The sequence below is a fragment of the Talpa europaea genome, assembly GCF_964194135.1.
Source record: "Talpa europaea genome assembly, chromosome: 2".
NCBI lineage: Eukaryota > Metazoa > Chordata > Mammalia > Eulipotyphla > Talpidae > Talpa > Talpa europaea.
In genome coordinates, this window is record NC_140068.1 from 138,595,443 (window position 1) to 138,606,589 (window position 11,147).

Here is an 11,147-nt window from a genome sequence, read left to right on the forward strand (position 1 = left end):
AAGAGGGTGGGCTGGAAGAGTCCTTCAGTTTGGTTGGAGGGAGCTGTTGAGGGCAGTGCAGGAGCTGTTGAGGGCGTGCAAGTCAGTGGGGGAGAGGGTGGTGGCCACCCCCAGGGTACAGCATGGTCCCTAATGCAGTGCTTTGCTGCTGAGTGGGTGACCCTATTTCTAGCTAGTGACCCAAGTGGCTGAAGATCCTCAGCCACTTCTTTCTTTTCTCAGTTAAATACAGTCATCTGGCGTCTACTCAGGAAACTCGCCCACAGCGCCCCTGGCACAGGACCTGTAGGCCATCTGGCCTCTGGCGGCCACTCTATTTTGGGGCAAGTGGCCAAGTGCGCACTGAACAGGTAGGTATGTGACCGTGGAGTCCTGTGAATGAGCTGGGACTGGTCTTTCTAGGGTTAAAATTGCGTTCCTGCCTTTGTTGTGGGGGGGGGGGGTGAGCAGCCTCCGAGACCTGCTGGCCACACCTCCCGTGCGCCTCACTTTGTCCTGGATGGACGAGAAAGGGAAGGTCACCCTCTCAGCCTGGACAGAGCCGCCCTCTGTCCCAGGTGGCACCCCACAACAGGTGTGGCTGGGAGGGGACCTACCCCGAGGTGGGCAGTGTGGCCACAGGCCCCCCTGAAAGGCAATTTCAGGTCCCAGAGCACATCTGCCTGTGAACTCACAAATACACAAGAACTCTAGAGAACAGGATTTATTCCTGGATCGTCACTGAAGGCGACTTTGGGTGGCAGGCACTTTGGGAAGTGTTGGGAGGGTTGTGGCTGGGGGGCAGTGGGTAGGCAGGAAGGTGGCAGCCGGCGGTACCTCCCTACGGGGAGGTGAATCGGCCACAGAACAGGATGCCCTTGGTCTTGTTGTGCTGGATGAAGAAAAGGAAGGGGTGGTCGGCACAGAACTTGGGGGTGATCATCGCGCACTTGAACATCATGATGGCGGCGGTAGCCGCGGCCGCCTCGGTGCCCTCCTCGTTGACCTCCACAAAGGCCTTGTGCGCGACCTTGGACAGCGTCAGCCGGTCCCCGGCCGACATTCCGGAGAAATCAGCCCTGGCCTCGTCGAAGGCATCGCTCATGCCCAGGCTGCGCAGCACGGCCTTCATGTCGTAGTTCTCCTCCAGCTTGAAGCGCGGCAGGGACAGCTCCACCTCCTCCTCGTCCATCATGTCAGGGTTCGTCCACTCCAAGAACTTCTCGTAAGTGAGTTCTTTTTCCACCTGGAAAAGGAGAGGTGAAGATTTTTTTTTTAAAGATTTATTTATGCATACAAGAACTGGGGTGTAGGCCAGAGGTGCAGGGGTGAGAGGATTCACCAGAGACAGAATGGGGAGCAGAACAGGCAGATCTACAGTGCGGAGGGGGGCAGCGGGGAGACAGGAGAGGTCTGCTGCACCATGTGGGTAGCTCCCTGGCCAGCTGTGGATGGAACTCGTGCTACAGAGGCTGCAGACAGCTTCACAGTGCTGTGCTCCATCCCTTGCACCACCAGAGAGGCCCTAAGGTGCAAATTTTGAGATCAAGAGCAGCAAGGGTGATGTCCGTGACGTCTGCCATGACAGGGTCCAGATGGGAAGTGGGGGCAGGGACCCCAGGGGGAGCCCCAGCAGCCTCGGGGTGACGGCAGCCATACCATTCTCAAGTCTCTGCCTCTTTCTGGGAGCATGATGATCATGTTCAGCTCCTGGCCAGCATAGGGCAGCATCAGGATCTGGGTAAAGATGTCTCCTATGTAGGTTATTTTATACTTAGATTTCCTAAACATCATCTGCACAGTTTTCTTCTCGTTCTGTAAAGGGAATGGAAAAACATTTAGTTGAAACGGGACCTGGTGAACTTAGGGGACAAGTCGGGCAAAGCTGCCTGCTCTGGGCCCCGGAAGTACTGTCTTGGCTTCTGAAACTCCCACCAACCCCCTGATTGCCTCCAGAGGTCAGGGTGCCCAGGGGCCCCTTGGAATTGAACTCCTGAAGCTCTGGGCCTGGCCCACTCCCCTGCAGCAGACTCATGTTTTCCAGGCTACTTGGTGGCAACATTTGGACATGAGGGGAACCTGTATTGTCACGTGTCTCCCTGGGCGCCCACCTCTCCTTCCAAGTCTGTGCCACCTACGATTGTCCCTTTATCAGGGGATGGTCACACCCACCAGGCTCCTTTTTTTTTTTTAAAGATTTTTTTTTTAGATTTTATTTATTTATGCACTCAAGACCGGGGGTACAGGCCAGAGGTGCAGGGGGTGAGAGGATTTACCAGAGACAGAGTGGGGAACAGAACAGGTAGACTGACTGAAATACACTGCTGAGGGGAGTCAGGAAAGGTCTGATGTGCCATGTGGGTTGTTCTCTGGCCAGGGGTAGAACTCATGCTGCAGAGGCTGCAGTTAGCTTCATAGGTTGCATATTATTAACCCCTTGCACCACCAGGGAGGCCCCCCTTTTTTTAAAAAAGATTTATTTTTATTTATACAAGAACCGCGGCACAGGCCAGATGAGTGGGAGGTGAGAGGATTCACCAGAGACAGAGCGGGGAACAGAACACTCAGACTGACGATATACACTGCTGAGGGGAGCAGCGGGAGGGCAAGACAGGAGAGATCTGCTCACCGTATGGGTTGCTCTGAGGCTGGCAGACAGCTTCACAGTGCTGCGCTCAACCGCCTGCACCACCAGGGAGGCCCTGCCCCCCCCCTTTTTTTAAAGATTTATTTACTTATGCACACAAGAGCTAGGGTACAGGCCAGAGGTGTGGGTGGGGGGGGGGCGGTGAGAGGCTTGGGATTGAACTCATGCTTCAGTGACTGCAGATAGCTTCATGGTGCTGAGACTTAACCCCGTGCGCCACAAGGGGGCCCCCCTAAAGACTCCTTGACTTGTTTCTCTCACAGGGCACATCTGACTTATCAGCAAATGATGTTAACTCTCCCTATAAAACACTCAGCACCTCTGCTGTAGTCAGCCCAGCTGGGGTCATTGTGACAGTGCACCATGCCCTCCCTGCTCCAGTGCATGTGCCAGCTCAGTGGCCAGAGAGATCCTGGTGCACCAACCAGGGAGCCAGGTCACATGGCTTGTGCTGAACACATCCCCCCTCCAAGGAGGAGGCAGAGGGCACTCAAGCCCTTACAGTGACCCATGATGGCAACAAGGGCACGGCACCCAGGCCTTCCACTCTCAACCTGTCATGATCTGCTTCCACCACAGGGGCCCTGAACAGCGGGTGGACAAAGCGGGCCCCCTTCTGTCTGCCCAGTCAGCATGTACCCCAGCACCTGGAGAATGTACCCCAGGCTTCCTTTGGCCCTTACCTGAAACTGGGTGCCCACCATGGCCCCCCACCCCTTCCACTAGATCTGTCTCTGCAGGAGACCCCAACTCATGCCCCTCACCTGCCCACCCACACCCTGAGAACCAGCCTCATGAGCAGAGGGCTGCTTGGCTGGAAGGTGTCCAACATGGTTCCTAGCACTGTCCACCCTCAGAAACTTCTGCTGAATAGATGAACAAGCCACTAAGGGACAGGGCACGGCCAGGCCAGCAGAACCCACACCACTGATGAGGGAAGAGCTGTCTGCCCCCAGGCATCCCAGCCAGTCAAGGAGGTGGCCCTGACACTGCCACATCTCCTAACTGCCCCCCAGCTTCTGAGCCCCATGCAAGGTAAGATGAGGCTTCTATGAACCTACTGCCACCCAGCGGCCCTCATCATGGCACACGAGGCTGCGGCCAGCAGAAGAAACACCCTTGCCCATCGTTTTTCCTGGCCTCCGCCAAGTGGGCCCCCTCGACTCCCACCTCACGAACCTCCTTGGCCAGAGGAGCTTAGGGGAGGCTATAGGCCTCCAACTGGGGAGAAGGGCTATCAGGAAAGGCTCCCAGACGCTGCTGGGAGAAAGGAGTGGGTGCCAATGGGCATCGACTGGGGAGAACCCGGGTCTACAGGGAACACGCTGTTTTGGAGTCGAAACTTGACCCCAGCATTTCTGGGAATCCCAGAAAGACCTTAGGCCTAAGATCCACAAAATTAGACCTGCAGTACAGACAAAGCACCTGGCACAGGATGGCAGGCGAGAGGGGAGCCATGCTGGGGAGCTGGGCCAGAGGCCGAGGCAGGTGAGCCTTGGCTTCGATGTTGGAACAAAGGGGAGCAAAGAGCCCCAAGACTGGCTGGCAGTCTGGCTGCGAGCATGTTACCTGAGGTGAGGCTTCCATTTAAGAGCCAATGTGGGCTTAGGGGTTATGTCTCAGAGCTATGAAGCTATCGGCAACCACTGCAGCATGAGTTTGATCCCTGGCCAGGGAGATGACCCACATGGTGCAGCAGACCTCTCCTGTCTCCCTGATGCTCCCCTCAGCAGTGTATTTCAGTAGACCTGCCTATTCTGCTCCCCACTCTGTCTCAGGTGAGTCCTCTCACCCCTTGCACCTCTGGCCTGCATCCCAGTTCTATGCAAAAATGAAAGAACCAATATGGACACAGGGCCTGTCTCCAAGAATGTCCTTTGTTACTGCACAGCCCTCACCTGACTGACATAAAAGGGAGCCTCGTGTGTGTGCTGCTTGTCAAACTGTTTATCCCAGTTGCCTTTGAAGTAGATGGCGTTCACAAGCACCAGAGACGTCATCGCATTCACCGAATCTGGAGGCAGCAAATCTTTAATTTTATCTGAAAAGGAAGAATTAAAGAACCAGTTAGGCAAAGAGTTTCCCAAGGCAGGAACACCAGGAACAGCATTCTGACAGGGCCATCTCAGTGCGTGATCAAGTACACGGACGAAGGAGTTCACTGCCCCCAAACAGAAACACAGGAAGGGAGCTTGGCCCTTCAAACAAGAGCTGACAAGCCCTTTTAAGAGAAATACTGTCAGCTGAATACAACACGTAAAGTCTGCAGGGTGAGTCACAGCACAGAGAAAGAAAGAGGAGCTCGACCTGTAATGTAAACTGAGGAATGACATGGACAGGCAAAGGGGTGAGGGGCTGGAGCGAGTGTAGAGACGCATTGAAATAAAGACCCGCAGGTGGACCAGGGCCAGGTGAGATAATACAAGGTGACCAGCAGCACAGATGTAATGACGGGCAGGGAGACAGACACCCACATGCAAATTGATGTGCGTGCAATTTGCGGAACAAGAAGACTACATCAACATTCACCAGAAATGAAAGCGTGGATTGTTCTGGAGGAGACGTATGAACACTGGGAAACATCGCCGTGATGAGGGGAAAGCTAGAGAATATCACAGTGACAGTAACTCGGAGAGGGATTTTTTTATAAGCGTACGGTTATTCAGAAAGCAAGTGTCATTCCTGAAATGGGACGGTCTGGTCAAGGACGGGACAGTAAGATGAAGAACAGAGTAACAGCGTCTTCACCTTCCGTCTTCTCAGCCACCCAGGAGTTGATACGCTTCCGGGACGCCTCTCCAGCGTTGACAAAGTCCATCTCCTCCAGCTCTGCCTGGTAGAATTTGTGGCAGTCGTCCTTGAAGGGCTAGGAGACACAGTGACACCACATCATGGCCAGGGAAATAACCGCTGAATCGGTCAGAACCAGCCACCCTGATGATTCTTGTGCGGGATGGACAAATAAACACGAGGGATGGCCTCAGGCCCAACTTCTCCCTTTCTGGCTACATTTAACCTTCACTCATAACAAGTAAAATGGCAGCCTGCCTATCGAGGAGCCTCCTGAATCGGGGGCCCTTTGAGGAAGTCTGTGCACCAGTGGGGAAGGTGAAGACCTAGGGGTACAACAGCCAGAGTTCATGGCCCCCAATCTCGTGGGCTGAGTGAGGGCTTCCAGCAAGACCCATGGGTCCCTCTTCATTTCTGAACATCAGCCTTGGTGTTTCAGGTAAAGGATAGCTCTTGTGGCAGCTCCTGCCTCCATGGTTGGCAATGCCACTGTTGCCACCATTGCTCGCCAGTAATTGGATGAAATAAAGAGTGGCTGTACTGTGGATGCTCACAAATAGAGTACGTAAGACCCTCTTCCCCTGTGCGCTGGACTGGACAGTCAATGACGGGTAAGATCGGGGGCAGACTAAAGAAGGCACTGGCCAGCCTCATGTCTGTGACTCCTGACGACCTAAGACAGGCGCAGTCCCCGAGGGGCTTCATCATAATAAACTTTGGCGTTCAGATCAAACAAGGCCTACAAGCCTATAAGCTCAATCTAGGCAATAAGCCTGCAGTAAAAAACCCCTTCTTTGCTTGAAAACAAGGCTGCTAAGAGCGTTGCCTACAAACAAGCCTGATGGAATTACCTACAAAGCAGTTTAACCATTAACCAGTTAATCATTGTTTCTGAATAAGTAGTAACTTAGCAACTTGTCCATAATTATACTATTTTCTTACCTGACTTTTTCTATATATGTAAAAATCAGTTTCAGGAAACGTATTGTAAACACATATGCTTAGCAACTTGTAAACCATTAGCTAGAAAATTGCGTTCTATGCCTAGGTAAAAAGAAACATTGTTATGCTGGAAAAATAGATTTTGTGTGACCTAATGCCTTTTGAAAATGTATAAATATGCGTAATGATTTGAGCAAATTACACTCAGATTTTCACTCTCCCTTGAGTGTGTCTGTGTGTCATTCTTTCTTGTCCCCCGCCCTAATTCCTTCGACCACCTTTTGCTCGTTCTCAATCCCTAAGACTGTCTCGATCTCCCGCCACCACTGGGCTGGTCTGCAGCAAGCTCTCCCTCCTCCCTCCCCCTCCTCCCCTTCTCTCCCCCACCTCCTCCTCCATGGCTTTACTTCCTCGGTGAACACAGCAAGCATGACTTACTGAGAGGAAATTAAAGGTCTTCTCTCCAAACAGCCTATTGGCCGTCCTGAGCAAGTACTGTGTGCCGGTCTTGTTCACTTCGCTGAGAAGCGACTGGAAGCCCTGGTGGACATCCCCACTGCCTCCGCGGCTCCGGTGGAAAGAGAGAGCCTGAAATCAAAACCGGAACACACACGTACAAGTTCAGTATGCCCTGGCATCTGGATCCAAGACAAAACCTGGCCTAAGAACCATCCAGATGCTCACTCCAGCTGGGAAGAGTCACCCAATCAAGGACAAAAAGGTCATGGAAGCCACCCACTCACCCACCCAGCCTGCCTGGCACCCTCAGGGAGCCAGAGCCCGGCGGTTCTGGCAGAGTGGAGGGGCCGGGTTCTGTGTGCCCCTTGTTGCAGGCCTCCTGGCTCTGCAAACACAGGACCGTGGGGCAGGGGCAGCCTCTCCCCGGGGTCCTGGAGTCTGCACAAGCCCTGTGACCTCAGACTAGAGAATGCAGAAACCAGAATGCCCCAGGACGACCTTAAACAAGCCGCTCCAGGCTCTCTCTCCTGCACCCCAGCTTCTAAGGTAAAAAACAAATCTAGCTGGTCCTCTCAAGACCCCCAGAGCTACTTCTAGGAGAAGGGACCTCAGACAGGCCATAGAGACCATCTTGACCCTGAGGACCCCTGCTGGCACCACGGGGTGCCGCCACAAAGTCGGAGGAGTAAACACTTCAGTGCTGTGATTTGTAGGAAATCAATTAATTTGATCATTCAAGTGACCAATATCAATTTCGCAAACACAGCTCAGTCTTCATCTAGTTTCTGTCTCAAATGCCCCCCACCACCACCTTGGAATTTCCTGAGTGTTGAGAACATTAGAGATGACTTTCGCTGTTTTTGAAGGAAACCTTGAGAAAACACCTGCGAAGGGAGGCTGTGTGCCAGCAAAAACAACAAACAGAGCAGGCGGATCTTCTAGTCTCACCCAGATCTTGAGGAAGGGGAGAGGAGCTGAGATCAGGTCAGTGGCCAATGGCCAGTGATTTAATGGTTCAGGCCTATGCCACGAAGCCTCCAGAAACACGGAAGCGGAGGGGGCTTCAGGGGGCTGCTGAGCTGGTGAATATCTGGGGATCTGGGGAGAGTGTCGGCCTGCAGAGGGCCCGAAGCCCCGCACCTCACCCCTGCGCCTCCCCACTCCAGCTCTGATTCATATCCTTTGTGATAAATTGGTGATGGGGTGTGTAAATGGCTGAGCTCTGGGAGCTGCTCTGGCAAATTAAAGGAAGCTGAAGTGGGTGTCCTGGGACCTGGGAATTTGGGGCCAGATGGTCAGAAGCACAGACGGTCTGTCTCTAGTTCACAGAGGTCTGCGTCCGGGGAACGGCACTACGGGGCCACAGTAGCCTGTTCCTCCTGGCGTAAAGCCTGAGCCTGACCCTCTGATGGGGTGACTGGGGAAGGGCAATGGCCTGTGCCTGGGCTGTGAGCCTGGGGCCTGGGGCCAGACCGCGGCCGCCCCAGTGCAGGCCCCTCAGCTGCGCTAGTCTTGGCCACGTGACTAGCTTCAGCCTACAGGGACTTAGCAAGTGGTCACAGCTTATCCTGTGCGGGAGCCCAGGCTACCCCCCAGGACACCAGGTGGAAGGCCTAGGGGTCCCACACTAGGGTCCCAGCTGGGCCAAGGGGAGCAAGGGGAGCCGGGTCCACCCAGCGTTATGGGCAGAAAATCCTTAGCCGCGTGAGCTGCTAAGATTTGGGGCACTGATCACTCAGCAACAAATACCATGATTTGTGTCATGGACACGTTGGGCTCACAAGTACCTTTCTCAGGAGGTTTTACACTTAAATTCATTTTCCTGAGAAAAGGAAAAAATAGTCTAACAATGGAGATGCTGCTCACAGCAAGGACGTCGCTGGCTCAACCTGGACCTGGTGACCTGCATCTACTGGACATCTCAGACAGGAGCTGTGCGGGGCCCCCGCAGGCCCCCCCATGGGCAGGGATGCCTGCTCTCCATGCCCGGCTGCACCAGCACATCCTCTAGACATGGGGGCCCCCTCGGCGGCTGGTCGCCTGGAAGTAGCTTCAGGTACGTACCTGCGACATCTGGGCCGCGGTGTTCCCCTTGGCCCCCAGGAAGACCATGGCCAGGGCAGAGGAGATGCTCATGGGTGAGAAGAACACATTTTTCGAGTTGCCTTCACCCAGCTTTTTCAGGAGGTCAAAGGCAAAGGAGCCGTTGGCTTCTGCAAGCGCATCCATGGTAGTGAGCCTGGAACAGGGGGCCAGTCAGTCAGTCCACGTGGGCCCCACGGCCGCCGCACTCGGGCTGCTGTTGCCCGTTATGGCTGACACTTTGGCTCAGAGAGCAAACGGATACGCACGCCAAACTCTGTGTGTGTCTTTGGGGTTCTATGGTTGCAAGCTTTTATAATGTGGGAGAGAGGACCCTGTTTTAGGATAACCCGCAGCCTCAAGATAAAAGATGGAGAAGATCAAAGCGCAGGCAGAGATGTGTGAGAAACTGAAGAACAAGTGCTTCCGCCCTCAGTTCTCCCGGGAAACCTGTGCTCGTGTCACAGCCCAGGTCTGCCCATGTTCCCCCACCCTCCTGCCCCTGTGCTGGACTGAGGGGCACTTGGTGGTGCAGGGCAGCGGGAGCAGCCAAGTCCTCCTCCAGATACAGGCCTCAGAGACCAGGCTGTACACAGGGACAGCTCCTGCCATGCAGGCCATCAGGCAGGGTCTTGGCGGCCCCGCAGGGTCCAGAACAGGGACCCTGCAGGGTAGTGGGAGACGGGGTAGGGTGGGGTGACAATTCCACAGGCCCTTACAGAGACCAAGTGGGACTCAAGGCCCAGGTTTTGTCTCTGGACTTCGGTTCTAGAAGCCCTTTCTTCAGGGTTGGGAGCCTGGAGGGTGGGGTGGGGAGGCCCCACCAGTCAGCCTGCCTTAGGCTCTGCAGATGGGGCCGGGCAGTGGGGAGGAGTGACTAGGGCCCAATGCCTGGCAGCATCATATTTCCAAGTATTTACCAAGATGTTCCCCCCTCTCCCCGCCCCAAGGGAGCGGTCTGGCATTCTAGCACATTCCCAGTGACTCATCTGAACCATGGGTGGGGACTTTCCTGGGCCCCAGGGAAAGGGCAGCAGAAATGTGGGGAAGTGGGGAATTTATCCACTCTTCACATTTAGTGTGCCCTCTCATTTATCACTGGGGGGCAAGTGAGGGCCCCCAAAACATCCCCATCCTAATCCCTCGATTCTATGGCAAAAGACACTGCAGGAGGAACTGAATCAAGTTTCCTAATGGGGTGACCGTGCTGGATTATTCCCCAGGCCCTGAACTAAGTGGGGCTGTAAGAGGAGACCACGGGAGATTGGACAGAGAAATTAAGGTGAGGACAGGAGCCAGAGGCTGCTCTGCCTGCTGGCTTTGAACTGGAGCAGAGGCCAAGGGCCAGGGGCCAGAGGCCAGGGTAGCAGCTCTAATAAAGGGAAAAGACAAGGAACATTCTCTGCCAGGGGGGCCAGGTCTTGCCGACTGCTTCATTTCACTAGGAAACCCTAGTGAGTTCTCAAGTCGAGAACTGCAGGAGAATGACGAGTATGTAGCCTGAGTTTGTAGGAATTCGTACAAGAGCTGAGGGCAACATATTACACCTGAGAAATTGTGTCCACTGTCCGAGGTTACATGTTCTGTTTTCAAACCCTTCTTTAGTCTTCACAGAGAATGCTTAGAGCTGAGCCTTTCCATACCATCTTAGATTCCTAGTTTTCCATTAGTGCAACAGACACAGTATAAAATTATATCTGGATTCTAGGATAATTGCTCAATAAAAAGGAACAAGAAGTCAACCATGCCCTGAAGGGTATCCAAGCTATGCAGTGTAATTTTATAGCAGAAAATGTACTTATCATAAAATAATTGAATGGCCAGTCCTGATAAAAAGCCTGCCACAAAAATGATACCGCCTGTACATTCTTAATGGGATGAGGATAAGCTGCTTCATCAGCCATCACCAGGGTGATGATAAAATACTACAGGCAGTTTCCTTGTTACCTAACAGGAGAGAGATAAGCCTATCAGTGATCCTAACTTTGCTCTGATAATCCAGGGCAAGCACAAACCAGGAAACCTAAGGAATATTACCAGAGAGGAGAGGAAGGCAACAAAACTATTAGCAAATGATTTGATGACTCAGAAGAGCAGCTGGAATCAATGAAATACTCCTAAACTGCTAAGACAACAGTGTAAAATGGTCTCAGAAAAAAAAGTTAAGAAAAATAGCCTGCAATAGAAATACATACAAAGAATATTAGCAAATTTACAAGATAGGAAAATGATAGCTAGCTATCTTGCT

General features: G+C 53.4%; 1 protein-coding gene across 1 annotated transcript; it reads right to left on the minus strand.

Moving 5' to 3' along the window:
• Positions 1-716: 716 nt before the first annotated feature.
• On the minus strand, positions 717-9,049 carry SERPINB6 (serpin family B member 6). Its single transcript, XM_084257116.1, has 6 exons — positions 8,882-9,049; positions 6,797-6,946; positions 5,375-5,492; positions 4,525-4,667; positions 1,639-1,794; positions 717-1,225 (listed from the first exon to the last, which is right to left on the minus strand). The coding sequence occupies exons 1-6, from the start codon at positions 9,044-9,046 to the stop codon at positions 821-823; spliced, it is 1,137 nt and encodes a 378-aa protein (XP_084113242.1). The 5' UTR covers positions 9,047-9,049; the 3' UTR covers positions 717-820.
• Positions 9,050-11,147: the final 2,098 nt, after the last annotated feature.

Bases quoted from the DNA above. Each gene is read 5' to 3' on its own strand.
- SERPINB6 (XM_084257116.1), bottom strand. From the start codon at position 9,046: ATGGATGCGCTTGCAGAAGCCAACGGCTCCTTTGCCTTTGACCTCCTG. The intron at 5,493-6,796 runs GTAAGTCATGCT...TGTGTCTCCTAG, and splicing joins AGACCTTTAATTTCCTCTCA to CCCTTCAAGGACGACTGCCA. The intron at 4,668-5,374 runs GTGAAGACGCTG...CTTCCTTTTCAG, and splicing joins GGTGGCTGAGAAGACGGAAG to ATAAAATTAAAGATTTGCTG.